This window comes from Chlorocebus sabaeus, chromosome 11 (assembly GCF_047675955.1).
Source record: "Chlorocebus sabaeus isolate Y175 chromosome 11, mChlSab1.0.hap1, whole genome shotgun sequence".
In the NCBI taxonomy this organism is placed as follows: Eukaryota; Metazoa; Chordata; class Mammalia; order Primates; family Cercopithecidae; genus Chlorocebus; species Chlorocebus sabaeus.
In genome coordinates this window covers 101,018,803-101,033,656 of record NC_132914.1, presented here as the reverse complement: position 1 = coordinate 101,033,656, position 14,854 = coordinate 101,018,803, and the positions used below count along the sequence as shown (strand labels likewise).

At 44.6% G+C, this 14,854-nt stretch overlaps 1 protein-coding gene across 2 annotated transcripts in view; it reads left to right on the top strand.

Moving 5' to 3' along the window:
- Nucleotides 1-14,854, top strand: part of NT5DC3 (5'-nucleotidase domain containing 3) — a 69,261-nt gene that overhangs the window by 39,099 nt on the left and 15,308 nt on the right. For both annotated transcript variants that reach the window (XR_012094581.1, XM_008004452.3), the window contains exons 5-10: nucleotides 4,040-4,130; nucleotides 5,709-5,846; nucleotides 8,711-8,771; nucleotides 9,195-9,297; nucleotides 9,442-9,543; nucleotides 13,743-13,824. Coding sequence is in view for 1 of the 2 variants with exons in the window: in XM_008004452.3 (XP_008002643.1) it covers nucleotides 4,040-4,130; nucleotides 5,709-5,846; nucleotides 8,711-8,771; nucleotides 9,195-9,297; nucleotides 9,442-9,543; nucleotides 13,743-13,824 (577 nt within the window). In the remaining variant the exon portion in view is untranslated. The remainder of the gene's footprint in view (nucleotides 1-4,039; nucleotides 4,131-5,708; nucleotides 5,847-8,710; nucleotides 8,772-9,194; nucleotides 9,298-9,441; nucleotides 9,544-13,742; nucleotides 13,825-14,854) is intronic.

The following is a 14,854-nucleotide window of genomic DNA, read 5'->3' as shown; positions in this document are numbered from 1 at the left end:
GTCGGCCCCCTCCCTAGACACTTACCCCTTCTCTCCTGGGATCTTGGAGTTTGCTGCAGTGCACTCCATCCTGGACATTCTTGCCAGACTGATTCCCTAAATCATTACTCCCGATAATCCCCTCCTCTGAATCCCTGGATGGCTCCCTGCTCTCTGTAGAATAAAGGCTAAGCCATATGCTTAGGCTTAGGTTTGAGATTTTTATCAACCTGCTTTAAACCCTTCACTTCCTCTTCTTCCATACACAGCTCCTTAATTTACTAGGTTGGTCAAGACTCTTGGTTGCAAGTGACTGAAACTCAAACTGGCTCAGAAACTAATTGTACAGTCCACAGACAGAGTGAGTTTGCAGGTGTGGCTGGCTCTAGGGGCCAAATTACTATTTTCAGAACTCTTTCCATCTCTTGGCCTTCGTTTCTGACTTGGCTCACTCTCAGGCAAGCCCCTCCTTAGTGACCCCTGGCACTCCAGGCCCACATCCCCCCCAGCTCCAGGTCAAGAGGAACAGAGGAGCTTTGTTTCTCCACATTCCGCCGGAGTCTCAGGACTGAATCTCATCAGAATGACTTGGGTCATGTGTTTGGTCTTGAACCATTACTATGAAGAGAGGATGCCGGGCAGGTGAAGACAGCACAGGGATTCTTTTCCCGTGACGTCTTCTTTCTTGTCACCTGGCACTTGCTCCTGCTGGAGTTCAGCCAGGGTGCAGTTTTCGTTCCTCTCTGCTTCTTGAAATCCTACCCACCCTCTATGGCCAACTTGTGGTGAGTCCTCTGCTCACCCTCTCAGCCTGGAGTGCCCTTTCTCCCCTCTCTTCTCGTGGGGTTCACAGGAGAAGAATTGCCTCGTTTCTTGTATATACACTGTCCATTGTGTCAAGGAGTGCGGACAGTAGAAAGAGCCACTGAGGCATTCGGGGGAAGGAGTGTTCAGAATGAGGCTGTAGGAAGTTCACTGTTGCTTCGCTGCTGAGAGGGGTGTTGAGGTGAGCTGGCCTCTGGAGGGAGTGTGTGGACTCGAGTCACTCATGCTTCCTGGGTGCAAACCCCAGCTCCACGGCTCACGTGTGTATGGTCTTGAGCAATCTCTGGACCCTCTGAAAGCCTTGGTTTCCTCGTGTAAAGCAGGCATGATTCCAGTCCCTGCCTAAGGGGCAGCTTGTGAAGATGAAGCATTTCTGCACAGGGCCCAAAATACAGGGTGGTGCCACTGGGCTTCCTGCCTTATGTCACTGAGCCTTGTGTGTGGCCATTTCCACTCTTAGCACCTGTCTCAGGGAAGAGTATTAGAGGGCAGGAGGATGTCTGATGGAGACAAAAACAGCCTTTCTCTGCCCCAATGTGTTAAATATGTTTAAAAAAAAAAGCCGGCCCACCCCAAAGCAAGTCATTAGGAAGCTTTGTACCTTAGTGGTTTAAGAACTGGAGCCTGCAGAAATGTCAATTTTCTTCTCTTTCACTCCAGAAGGGGTCATGAATGAGAGAAGGTGGGAAGAAAGTGTCCATCTCAGCCTAGTTTGTTTCTAAGCCCTGATGCAGGTCTCCAGTCCCTACACCAGGGTGAATTTTATGATGTTTGGCCCATAGCAGTGAGTGCTGCCGACTGGGAAGGTGGAGAGGGGTCCCCCACCACAGCCCCATTTTTGTACCTACATTTTAAGTTTTTACTAGGAACCTTGTGAAAAGCTGGGGTGGTTCCCTTCACAGCCACACTAGTGAAACCTCTCTACAGTACTTACCATAAACCAGCTATTCTATATGTAGTAGTTCCTGTGATCTCAGTGACATCAGGAAGTAGGCACTTTTATAGTTCCCTGCTTTAAGAATGAAGACTTTGAGGCGCAAAAGGGATAAATTACTTGTCAAGGTAATATCCCTAGTGATGAAGGGAGCGGGGATTTGAAGCCATTGCGGACTCATTCAGATCTGTGCTCCTAACCTCGTGTTTCTCACTCTGAGCGGGGAAAAGGAGCTTCCACTTCGATTTCAGTGCTGGTCGAGGCTGCATTCAGATGTGGCCGGGCAGTCTGCCCATGCCTGCTGCAGTTGTGTTTGGCTCTTCGTTTGATGCAGCTGCTTCTTGGGGAATTCAGCTGGCAGATTTCAGTGCCTCTTCTGAGTTGCCATTTGATTGTTTGGCTCTTGTGGATGCAGCCTGGGTGGCTGTGCCTGTGCCTTAGAGGCAGCAGTGGCTTCCAAAGGGCAGAGAACTAACTGACCTGGCCGAATCACTTTTTATATTTTCTCTCCAGTGTTAGAGCCTTAGCAGTGTGGACACGTGACTGCTGCTGCTCAGCAAGGGCTGATTTCCAAGGTCACTGCCTTGAACGATCTGGCCTAGTGCCAGTCTTATCTTATTTCTGGAGCAAAGATAAAGGGAGTCCAGTGTTTCTGTTTTTTTCAAAGGCTGGTAGTTGTAACAGATTAATCAAGATCAGAGGCAAAATATTAATAAATCCACTCAGATAACTTTTTAAAGTAATGTGGGTGATGGAGATGGGAGGAAAGAGGTTGATGTGATCTTTTTGTTAATGTTACATAGCAAAACATAAGTGATATCGTACATAGGTTTTACTGTGGACCATGTGGTTTTGTACGCTAAGCAACCTGTTGTGTTAGTAACTAAAATTCTTCTTGAATTATTTATACTCCTGCTGTAGCACAGCATGACATTTCCTGTACTATTCAGTCTGTAGTTTCGTAATCATCGGTGTCTATTTCTCAAGCACTTTCTCCTCCACAGAAGGGGTAGAAGAGCAGGTGTTTCCCCTCCTGATGCTTGAGAGTGGATGAGTCCAGCTGAACAGGTGAAGGCACCTGCTCTAGTCACTGGTGGCAGAGGCAGGAGTGAAACCCTGGCCACTGACTTCACAATTCTTTTTTTTTTTTTTTTTGCATGTGGAAGAACTAGATTCATTTACAGATTCCAGAGGCAGGCAGATGGTAGATGAGGAAACTGGCCTTCAGTGTCACAAAGCATTCGGGTTCATTGCCTCTCCAAGGTGGTGGTGCCACAGGGCTTCCTGCCTCATGTCACGGGGTTTAGTCCACTGAGCCTTGGGTGTGGCAATTTCCATTCTCAGCACTTGTATTAGTCTGTTCTCATGCTGCTGATACAGACATACCTGAGACTGGGTAATTTATAAAGAAAAAGAGGCTTAGTGGACTCACAGTTTCACATAGCTGGGGAGGCCTCACAATCACGGCAGAAGGTGAAAGGCATGCCTTACGTGGTGGCAGGCAAGAGAGAATGAGAGCCAAGTGAAAGGGGGGACCCCTAATAAAATCATCCGATCTCGTGAGGCTTACTCACTACCACGAGAATAGTATGGGGGAAACAGCTCCGGTGATTCAGTGATCTCCCACCAAGTCCCTCCCACAACCTGTGGGAATTATTGGAGCTACAATTCAAGATGAGATTTAGGTGGAGACACAGCCAAACCAAATCAGCACCTATCTCAGGCTAGAGTATTGGAGGGCAGGAGGATGTCTGATGGAGACAAAAACCACCTTTCTCTGCCCTAATATATTAAATACATTAAAACAAAAGCCATCCCACCCCAAAGCAAGTCTTTAGGAAGCCTTGTGCCTTAGTGGTGTAAGAGCCTGGGCCATAGAGCTGGAAAGCCTGGGTTCTAATCTTGACCCACCACTTCCTACTTTGGTGACCTTGAACAGGTACATGACCTTTCTGTGCTTCAGTTACCTCAGCTGGAAACGAGAAGAATAATAGTGTCTCCCTCCTAGGACGGTTGAGAATTACACGGATGACTGGGTGTAATTCATATCTGGCCTATAGTACGTGCCATGTAATATTAACTATTATTCCTCCTCCCGTTACTGTTCTTGTTAGAACAGTAGTAGTAGTAAACGTAGTAGCATCTTACCTGATATTTGTAGCATTTACTTGTGGCACGTTTGGCCTCGTCATGACGACAGTGTCTTGCACCTCAATTGAAAAATCCCAGCACTGCACACAGATGTGAAAATCATTGGTCTCTCTAGTTGAGCTCTTTAACTGCACCATCTGGTTTTTCCAGAGGCCTCAGTGTTGTCCCTGATGAAGAAGTCATTGAAATGTATGAGGGGTCCCATGTGCCTTTGGAGCAGATGAGCGACTTCTATGGAAAGGTAATGAGCAGCACTTTATTCATTTAAAGCCGCCTTTTTCCTTCTTGAAACGTGGCCTTGTCGAACTTACCTACTGCTCATATGGAATTGACAGGGAAATTTGAGATTGTGTGTTGAGAGAGACTAGTGTTTGAAGGGGACACCCCCAGATTCTTTCATGATTCTCCTTTCTGAAGCCCTTCCTCCACACCTGGTGAAGGCTGTTTTTACCTCCCACATACCTACCCCGTTTGCCACCCCATCTCCAGGAATGTCCCTAGTTTCTGGAGTGGACTCCAGAACAGATTGGGGCTGTCAGTGTGACAGCTACTGCTTCCCCTGGCGAATGGCTGTGAAATGCCAGAGCTGATGGCTACACAGCCACCCTGTTTACCTTTAGGGAAACCTCTGCTTTTCTAACTTTTGTGGTTCTCTTTCCACTCAGAATTTTTGCTGCTTGTCTTATTAGATGCACTCACTTACTTGCTTTGTCAAAATGAAATGGAAGATGCCCGGTCAGTTACTAAACTTAGTACAGATGGCCCCTGACTTAACAGTGATTCTACTTAGAATTTTTTGACTTTACAATGGTGCAAAGCCATTGTAATTTCAACGTAAATTACAGTATTCAATAAATTATATGAGACACTCAACACCGTATAATAAAGGCTAATATAAATGAGCCTTTATAGGCTAATATAAATGTTCTGAGAATGCTTAAGATAGGTTAGGCTGAGCCATGATGTTTGGTAGGTTAGATGTATAAATGCATCTTTTACAGTGGGTTTATCAGAATGTAACCCCGTCATAAGTTGAGGAGAATCTATAGTATAAATTGCAAGCATTCAGAGAAAAGCTCTTTTTTAAGCTCAAATATGGGCTGTGAGGGTGTGCTCCAGTTCAGGAGAGTTATGTGCGTTTTTATGTCATTATGGGCAATAATTTGTTTGCTGGCTTTCCTCTGTGCTTCCTGAAAGAGTGTGAACCAGAAGTGGGACTGGGCACAGGAAAAATCGGGAGGGGAAGGGTGATTAGACTCTCTGGGAGAAGTCAGGGCTTTTCTGTCGATATCCTAGTTATACTTAGAGTGAGACATCAGCTCTGCTGTGAATGATAAGGAACAAGGGGAGCATTTTACCTTTTTTTTTTTTTTTTTTTTTAAAGGCAGGGTTTTTCTCTGTTGCCCAGGCTGGAGTGCAATGATGCCATCTCCGCTCTGCAACCTCCACCTCTTGGGTTCAAGCTATTCTCCTGCCTCAACCTCCTGAGTAGGTGGGATTACAGGCACGCACCACCATGTCCGGCTAATTTTTGTATTTTTTAGTAGAGATGGGGTTTCACGGTGTTGTCCAGGCTGATCTTGAACTCTTGACCTCAGGTGATCCACCTGCCTTGGCCTCCCAAAGTGCTGGGATTACAGGCGTGAGCCACCACGCCTGGCCCATTTTATTATTTTATTATTAGAACTTTCCTTTTTTGTGTTGATGATGGGAATCTCATTTAGTCACTGAGAAGTCTTCCTGCTGTTCCTGGTGCTTCATAGCTCTGCCCCTGGCATGGGCCTCTGTTTCTAAAGCACTCCTTCCTCCCTGTCTACAGAGCTCTCATGGAAACACGATGAAGCAGTTCATGGACATCTTCTCCCTGCCCGAGATGACCCTCCTGTCCTGTGTGAATGAATACTTCCTCAAGAACAACATCGACTATGAGCCTGTGCATCTGTACAAAGATGTCAAGGTTGTATCCACAGTGAGAGATCACGGTGCTAAGTCTGTTTCAGCTTTGCAGTGGGAGTCACAGAGCCTTGAACCTCCTTTCTAGGTTAGGTGTTTTAAATAGTCTCTTAGCTGGGAACTCTTATATGCGGTTTAACCTTGAACATTATAAGAAAGGTGTTGTTACATCAGGAGAATTGGAAATCAGTCAAAATTTTTGTTAAAACAAGATGGTGCTGACACTGTTATCTCGATTTTTGATCCTTTCTGACCAGAAGGCCAAGGCCAGGGCCAGTGCACTTGGCCAAAGGGATGATGGGGCTGGAAGTCCGGCCTGTACCCACTGACACCTGAGTCTGCCCAAGCAAGGCAGTGCCTCCTCTTTTTTTTTTTTCAGTCTTGCTCTGTCACTTAGGCTGGAGTGCAGTGGTGCGATCGTGGCTCACTGCAGCTTCTACCTCCCAGGTTCAAGTGATTCTCCTGCCTCAGCCTCCCAAGTAGGTGGGATTACAGGCGCCTGCCACCACGCCCGGCTAATTTTTGTATTTTTAGTAGAGACGAGGTTCACCATGTTGGCCAGGCTAGTCTGCAACTCTTAACCTCAAGTGATTGGCCCACCTCAGCCTCCCAAAGTAGTGGGATTACAGGCTTGAGCCACTATGCCCGGCCAGGGTACCTCTTCATCAGACAGGTTACATTCAAGCCCCCAACTGGGGGACTTGTGCCACTGTAGTTGCCCAGAGGGGATGCCTTTTTCCTTTGCCCACAGAGGTTCCATGTGGCTCTCTAAAGTCCTACAAAAGCCATGCAAGAATCCAGTTAGGGGATGGGGGATGGAGACAAATGTAAATGTTTATGTGAACATATGTGAATACTTACTGTTGCCCATAGGTTCTTGGCAACCGTGACTTTAAGTGAAACCATGTACAACAGATCCTTGAATAACGCCAGTTTCTTCAATGTCATGTTAATGTTGACAAGGAAAAAAATTGATTTTGCTTTATGTTGTTTCACATAGAGTTGCAGTTTCTAAGAACTTACTGAAGATGTTAAGGACTTACTGTACAAATCATTTGTATTTATAAATTTATGTATTCTATATTCATGTTTATATATGTTCTTTAAGCTGTATGAACATTTTAGTACTAAAACATATTTATATTATTTTATGTATTTACATAGTTACAATATATATTTATCAATATATGTATTTTATTTATATTTTTTAAAGATACATATTTACACACTAAAATATTTTTGCTATGTATTTATAAGTAAATTTAAGTTTTGGCAGCGTGAATCCTGGGTTTTAGGAAGATAGAGGATAAATTATAGTTTCTCAATATCAGTGTGGTATTATCCAAATTTAATTTAGGTATTTAGTTTCTGTTCTCTTTTTTGTGTATACAGTTTGTCTTTAAAAATCTAAGAATCACTTGTAGCAGCCCTGTGCATTCGTAAGGCGAGATGTTGATTTGAAAGCTCAGTTTTTACTGCAAGTGTTACTACCACCAAGAACAAATACTTGTGTAGAGTTTACTAGGTCCCAGGCACTGTTCTTATGAGTGCTTTAGGCATGTTAACTTACTAAATCTTCATAATAATGCCAAGGTAGGCACTATTCTTACCATTTTACAAATACGGCCATCGAGGCACAGTGAGGTTGACTTGCTTGCCCAAGGTCACACAGCTGGTAAATAGCAGAGCCTTGATTTTAAGCCAGACAGTCCATCTTGCATTTAACTACTGCCTTCTGCTGCTGGTGTGAAATTGAATCAGGCTTGTGCTGAAAGGTAATTGAGGTTGAGATTGCAGTCCAGAAGTGCTCCCTCTTAACAGAAATCTCCCTGCAACAGTCTAAGGCTTAGACACAATTTTGCCTGCAGCCCTGTCTCCTGCTACTGGCTCTAGAAAGTGTCCATAGGCCTCTAGGAATGTCACTACGTAGAGGCCCTGTGCAGTGTCACCTGCCAGTGGGACTCTTTTTTGACACTTGCCTGCTCTCATGCTGCCACACTCCTGAACCCACAGAGGATTTAACTTAACCACCTCCTCTTCCTCTCCCTGGACCACATCTCTACCTGAGCTACAGTCTCACTGCCAGTTCGTTGCCCTACTGGTGGCACCAAAGAGAAGGAGAAACCTGTTAGCTGTTTGTCTCTGCCTCTCATTCCGTGTTAGAGAATTTGCCATTGGGGTCTAGGGATGGAAAGGGCACAAAGATAAAAGAGCAATAACTCCCTTTGTCCAGATGGCCTGGGATCATTTGTTCACAATACTGCATATAAATTACCGTGTGTCATGTGGGACTTTATTCAGAATTATTCACAGAAATTACCTCTTCCAAACACTCTTTTGAAAATTGCATTGGAAATTGCCACCATCACCATGGAAACTTTTGCTTTCACAAGGGGCTGCCCTATGAAAATGGACCAGAATTGGCCTTGTGTGGTGGCTCACACCTGCAATCCCAGCACTTTGGGCAGCTAAGGCAGCCGGAATACTTGAGGCCAGGAGTTCGAGACCAGCCTGACCAAAATGGTGAAACTCCGTCTCTATTAAAAACACAAAAATTAGCCTGGTGTGCTGGCGGGCACCTGTAATCCCAACTACTCTGGAGGCTGAGGCAGGAGAATCACTTGAACCCAGGAGGCAGAGGCTGCATTGAGCTGAGACAGCACTATTGCACTTCAGCCTGGGTGCTATAACAAGACTGTGTCTCAAAAAAAAAAAAAAGAGAAAATGGACCAGAATTTAAATTTTGTGTAGTGCCTGAATTGTCGAACTTTCTAGGGATAGAAGTTATCATGACTGCCATTTCACATGTACTGTTACTCAGGCTATCTCAGTTGTATTTTCGCTGATTAAAAATGTATCTTTTGGCAGGATTCAATTCGAGACGTCCACATCAAAGGAATAATGTACAGAGCAATTGAAGCGGACATTGGTATGTGCTCAGCAGTATCGCAAAGCGAGTTTCAGCCTTCCGTTTCTTGTGCAACCATGCCGGCATTTTACTTTGCATTCCAGGTGCTAAGCAGGGGCTGCATGAGTGCTCTCTAAGGACCTGGCATCCTGGCATGTTAGCCGTCTCCTCTTTGTCCTGGAACTTGACATAATTCTGATTTAAAAAGAGAGGCACTGGCAGCTATAGCCACTTAGTTGTTTCCACTTAGACTGAGGAGGCAGGGTCTTTGTGACTGATGCACCAGATGTACCCATGTTCCACTGGGCAAAGCTTCTTCCTTAAGGCCTTTATTCCTTCTCGTGTGCCTAGGACAGTGCTGGACCCGTACCCCCATTTAGAAAGTACTTGCAGATTGACCAATATCATGCTGAATCTGTGTGTGAATTTTTCTCTTGCTCTTAGAAAAGTACATCTGCTATGCTGAGCAGACCCGTGCAGTGTTGGCCAAACTGGCTGATCATGGCAAGAAGATGTTTCTCATCACCAATAGCCCCAGTAGCTTTGTGTAAGTTGCTCTGTGTTTCATTGCTAGCTTCTGGCACACTCCTTGTATCGCATTTGTTTTAGCAGTTGGAAATTGGAAAGAAAAAGTTACAAACATAGTTAATCCCTTCAGTGTTAGACTAACCTGGCTGACTTGTTGCCGTAGGGACAAAGGGATGAGTTATATCGTTGGGAAAGACTGGAGGGACCTGTTCGATGTGGTCATTGTTCAGGCGGAGAAGCCAAACTTCTTTAATGATAAGCGGAGGTGAGTGTTTATTTTTCTAGGGGACTAGATTTTATTCCTTTGCTGCTGTGAATATATAGATGGTGTGTCCTGGTAAAATCCAGTTGCAAAATCATAAGCATGTGAGATTATAGCTTTTGAATTTTAACTCTTCTAGCAAGTAATCATAACGAGGGTGACATGAGCACATAACAGTTTGCATGCATCGAAATGGTTCTCAGTACAACTTGGGCTGCTTCAGACCCATGAGGTAGCCTTGAAGAAAATGATTGGCAGTGATGAAAAAGCCAAACTTATTACATAGTAAATTAGGTCTTCAGATGCAGACACATTGTGAAGCATAAGAAAACAACAGCATCAACAAAACTGCCTGTTGGGTAGCTCTTTAAATAGAGCTCTCATTAGTGCGTTTAAAATTGCAGTCGGATTTTGCAGAGCTTCTCTGCAACATAGGTTTTGTATCACGTGGAGTAAATCTCTATTACGTCTTAATATCTTCCTGCCACTGTAGCCCTGGGAATGGGGAAGCAGGTAAGTTTTAGGTTGTGACAGGGAGAGAGTGTGCTGTTAGTATTTAGTGGGTAGGAATCAGGGAACGCTAAAATATCTTTTAACGTGTGGGACAGGCCTGTTCACTAAGAGCTGTTCTCTGCAAATGTCCATGGTGTTGAGAATCACTGCACTGGGGTTCTAAAAAAAAAACTCGTATTTATATAATAATGGGTAATTTTTGAAACACTTTTACCCCCATGTTTATTCTGTAGCTGGTAAGCAGGTAGTCTTTTCCTCTCTCTTAGGTGATTTGAAGCATCAGGGTGTGGTGCCCTGCAGTTAATGCTTTAAATTCCTTTTGTCCCAGTTTTCCAAGTGTCACAGCCACTCCAGGAAGAAACGGCAAACCAAGAACCATGTGCAGGGACTGAAAAATGCTGGGTGGGATTCAAGAAAATGAAGGAAAAACTAGAGTGTGATGAAAAACAGCTATAAACTGTGGCTTGCTGCTTTGTTAGTATTTTGTCCCACTTACTGGCGGCTGGAGTCATCCCAAAGACAGTGGCAAGGGAGTTCCTGCATGGGAGAGCCGCAAACCGTCCCATGATGGGGCTGGTTGGGATTCCAAAGAAAGAAGCACTAACCGCTAGGATGATCAATCTAAAGCACTTAATAGAGGAACCGACTTACAGAGTGGGCTGCAGTGCATCCTCTGGCACAGGTTCCCCAACCTTTTTGGCACCGGGGACTGGTTTTGTGGAAGACAATTTTTCCACCAGGTTTGTGGGGGTAGGGTAGGGTGATGGTTTCAGGATGAAACTGTTCCACCTGAGATCATCAGGCATTAGAGTCTCATAAGGAGCCCACGACTTAGATCCCTTGCTTGTGCAGCTCACAATAGGGTTCCGCTCCTATGAGAATCTGATGGCACACCTGATTAGCCAGGAGGTGGAGCTCAGGCGTTAATGCTCTCTTACCCACTGGATGCTCGCCTCCTGCTGTGCGGCCTGGCTCCTAACCCATGGGCCGGTTTTGGTCTGTGGTCCACGGCCCAGGGTTTGGAGACGCCTGCTGTGGCAGACAGGAGAGAAAGGGATGTTCCACCAGGAGCGGGTCAGGATGTGGAGTTTATTGAGGGTTTAAGGAATTTGGCTCCAGGCCAGGGCTAGTTTCTTCCAGTGTCTTGGGGAGCAACATAAAATCCTTTTTCAGTGTCTGGGAGTGTTGAAGCACACAGAAGAAAACATGCACCTAGCTGGGTCAGAGTGGTCAAAGGCACTCCTCTCCTAGAGGAAGAAGAGGGGAGGTCGGGGCCCTATAGTCACTGATATGATACTCTCACCATTTTCTTAGTAGATTCTGGGGTGTGGTCAGAAGGGCCCTGTCTCTCTCTTTGTCAGAGAGCTCCTCTGCTTTGCCGTGTTTATAAAAAGTGAGGAGGCAGGGCCCTGAACTCTTTTCCCTGGATGGAGCAGGCAGGGTGTCTCAGCCCCCTCCCCCAATATCTATTTTGTCTTTGTTCTTGAAGCCTAGGGTAAGAGCCGAATAATCCTCCATCTGTATTCATCCTTGTGTTATTTATAATAATGAGAGGTCAGAAACAACCTAACAGCTCTACAGTAGGGGATGCTTAGTTAAATTTGGAATAGCCATATGAGAGGGGATTATGCAGTCATTAAAGACGATGTACTTGGCTGGGTGCAGTGGCTTATGCCTGTGATCCCAATACTTTGGGAGGCCAAGGCGGGAGGATCACAAGGTCAGGGGATCAAGACCATCCTGGCTAACACGATGAAACCCGTTCTCTACTAAAAATACAAAAAATTAGGCATGGTGGCGGGCACCTGTAGTCCCAGCTACTGGGGAGGCTGAGGCAGGAGAATGGCGTGAACCCGGAGGCGGAGCTTGCAGTGAGCCGAGATGGCGCCACTGCGCTCCAGCCTGGGCGACAGAGTGAGACTCCGTCTCAAAAAAAAAAAAAAGGTGTACTTGGGCCAGGTGCCGTGGCTCACACCTATAATTCCAGTACTTTGGGAGGCTGAAGCCAGGGAATTGCTTGAGCCCAGGAGTTTGAGACCACCCTGGGTTACATAGGGAGACTTTGTCTCTACAAATAATTAAAAAATTAGCTGGTCACACCTGTAATCCCAGCACATTGGGAGACTGAGGTGGGTGGATCACCTGAGGTCAGGAGTTCAACATGGTGAAATCCCATCTCTACTAAAAATACAAAAATTAGCCAGTTATGGTGATATGCAACTGTAATCCCAGCTACTCAGTAGACTGAGGCAGGAGAACCGTTTGAGCCCAGGAGGCAGAGATCGCAGTGAGCCAAGATTGCACCACTGCACTCCAGCCTGGGCGACAGAGTGAGACTCTCTCAAAAAAATAAACCAGGTATGGCAGCTATTTGAGAGACTGAGGTGGGAGTGTCACCTGAGCCCAGGAGGTCGAGACTGTAGTGAGCCGCGATTGTGCCACCACACTTCATCCTGGGGAACAGAGTGAGACCCTCTCTCCGAAAAAAAAAAAACCCAAAAAAACGAAAACGTATTTGGAAAAAAAAAAGATGATGTATTACTGTAAAACATGATTTATTTAAGAATATGTAATCACTTGGAAAATTGCTCGAAATATTAGAGAAAAAAGGATGTCAGTTAGTGTACACAAAGTGATCTCATTTTATAGTCATGAAAGAAAGATAAATTTCATGAAAAGACTGAAAGACAAACTGAAATGTTTAGTGTACAAGGTGGGTCTAGAATTCTGTGTCATATACCTTTTCTTTGTTGTATTTTTCTGTATTACAATTAGGTAAACAAATTATTTTTTTAGGGTAACACTTATTTTTACCTTAAGGCAAACAAACCCTGGGTCCTTTGGGCTAGCAGTGTGTCAGGGTGAGGAATGAGGCATTATCCTTACCTCCCAATTTCCATCATAAACTAGTGCTTCTGGTCTTCTGGTTTGTTATCTAGAGTGGCTTAATTTCAGGTATGAAGCCAGATAAATGCACTAAGGCAGTGTTTCCGTAAACTTTTCATTATAAACAGGTTTTCTGCATGGTCAGATAAATCCGGGAAATCTGGGTGAAAGGAAGCTGATTACAGCAGGGCTTTTCAGAGCCGTCAATAGCTTTTTAAGAGGGACATTTTTAGTGCATGGTGTTTTCCAAATTTATATGACCCTGGAATTCTTTTTGTTTGTTTGTTTTTGTTTGTTTTTGAGATGGAGTTTCTCTCTTGTTGCCTAGGCTGAAGTGCAGTGGCGCAATCTCCACTCACTGCAACCTCTGCCTCCTGGGTTCAAGTGATTCTCCTGCCTTGGCCTGTTGAGTAGCTGGGATTACAGGTGCCTGCCACCTTGCTCAGCTAATTTTTGTATTTTTAGTAGAGATGGGGTTTCATCATGTTGGCCAGGCTGATCTCGAACTCCTGACCTCAGGTGATCCACCTGCCTTGGTTTCCCAAAGTGCTGGGCTTACAAGAGTGAGCTACTGCGCCTGGCCCCCAGGAATTCTTTTTTTCATGAAACACCTTTGGATACTGGGCTTCACACAGTTTGGGATGTATTGAATTAGGCCAGGGAATGTGATGGTGGAGTTTTGATTTCGGGTTTTTTTTAGGTTTTTGCAGGGAGCTACTTCCTGTGATAGTGAATAACTCTGGTATTTCATAGAGCGGGCAGCCTGTACTACTCCATGTCATGTTTCCTGTTTCTGTTGTTAGGCCTTTCCGAAAGATGAATGAGAAAGGTGTCTTACTCTGGGATAAAATCCATAAGTTGCAGAAAGGCCAGATTTACAAGCAGGTATGTCATGACCAGCTTCTCCTTTTTGTTGCTTTGCTTCGTGGTCGGTAATAATGCTAATAGCTGATGTTCACTGTGGCTTTCTGTGTGCCTGGCACAGTTCTGAGTGATTCCTGTGAACTGACTGATTATAACTTGGTGGTAAACTTAGGTTTTTAAGTCAATATATTTTCAATATGCTAGCATCTAAACTAACTCAAAATTGAATGGTTTTTTAAAAACAAAATTGAAGGCATGACTTTCATAGTGTGTAACATTTAAGATGCCAGTAGTAAACCTTGGAAATTTCTCTTTGAGGAACACTTACTCATGGCATATTATTCACTCAAATTACTAATTATTTTCTGACAATACATGTTTTGTACACAATTTTGTGGGTTTTTAAAAAAAATTTTATTGAGACAAGTTCTCACGCTGTTGCCCAGGCTGGAGTGCAGTGGCATGAACACGGTTCACTATAGCCTCAACTTTCTGAGCTCAAGTGATCCCCCCATCTCAGCCTACCAAGTGGCTGGGATCATAGGCATGCACCACCACACCCAGCTAATTTTTAATTTTTATTTTTTGTAGAGACAAGGTCTTGCCATTTTGCCCAAGCTGGTCTTGAACTCTTGGGCTCAAACTGTCCTCCCGCCTTGGCCTCCCAAAGTGCTGGGATTATAGGCATGAGCCGTCACACCTAGCCTGTTCACAGTTTTAATATATTTTGGTGTCATATGAGGCTTTCAAATGTTTGAATGAATTGCATTGGTGACCATTATTATGTTACTAAAGATCATTTTTTAAAAGAATTAATGCATTCTTGGTGGGTATATAACAATCTGATGGATTTGGCAATAAGTATATTTTCTAGGCCTTGAAAAATTAGCTTTGATAAAGCCATTCTACTGCTAGGAAGTTAGCCTAAGAAAATTAATATATAGCTAATACAACTTGCCTATGAGAATGTTTATCATGAAGTTGCTTACAAAATAGATAATGTAAACTGTCCAACATCAGGGAATTGGTGAAAGGAATCATGGTACTTCCC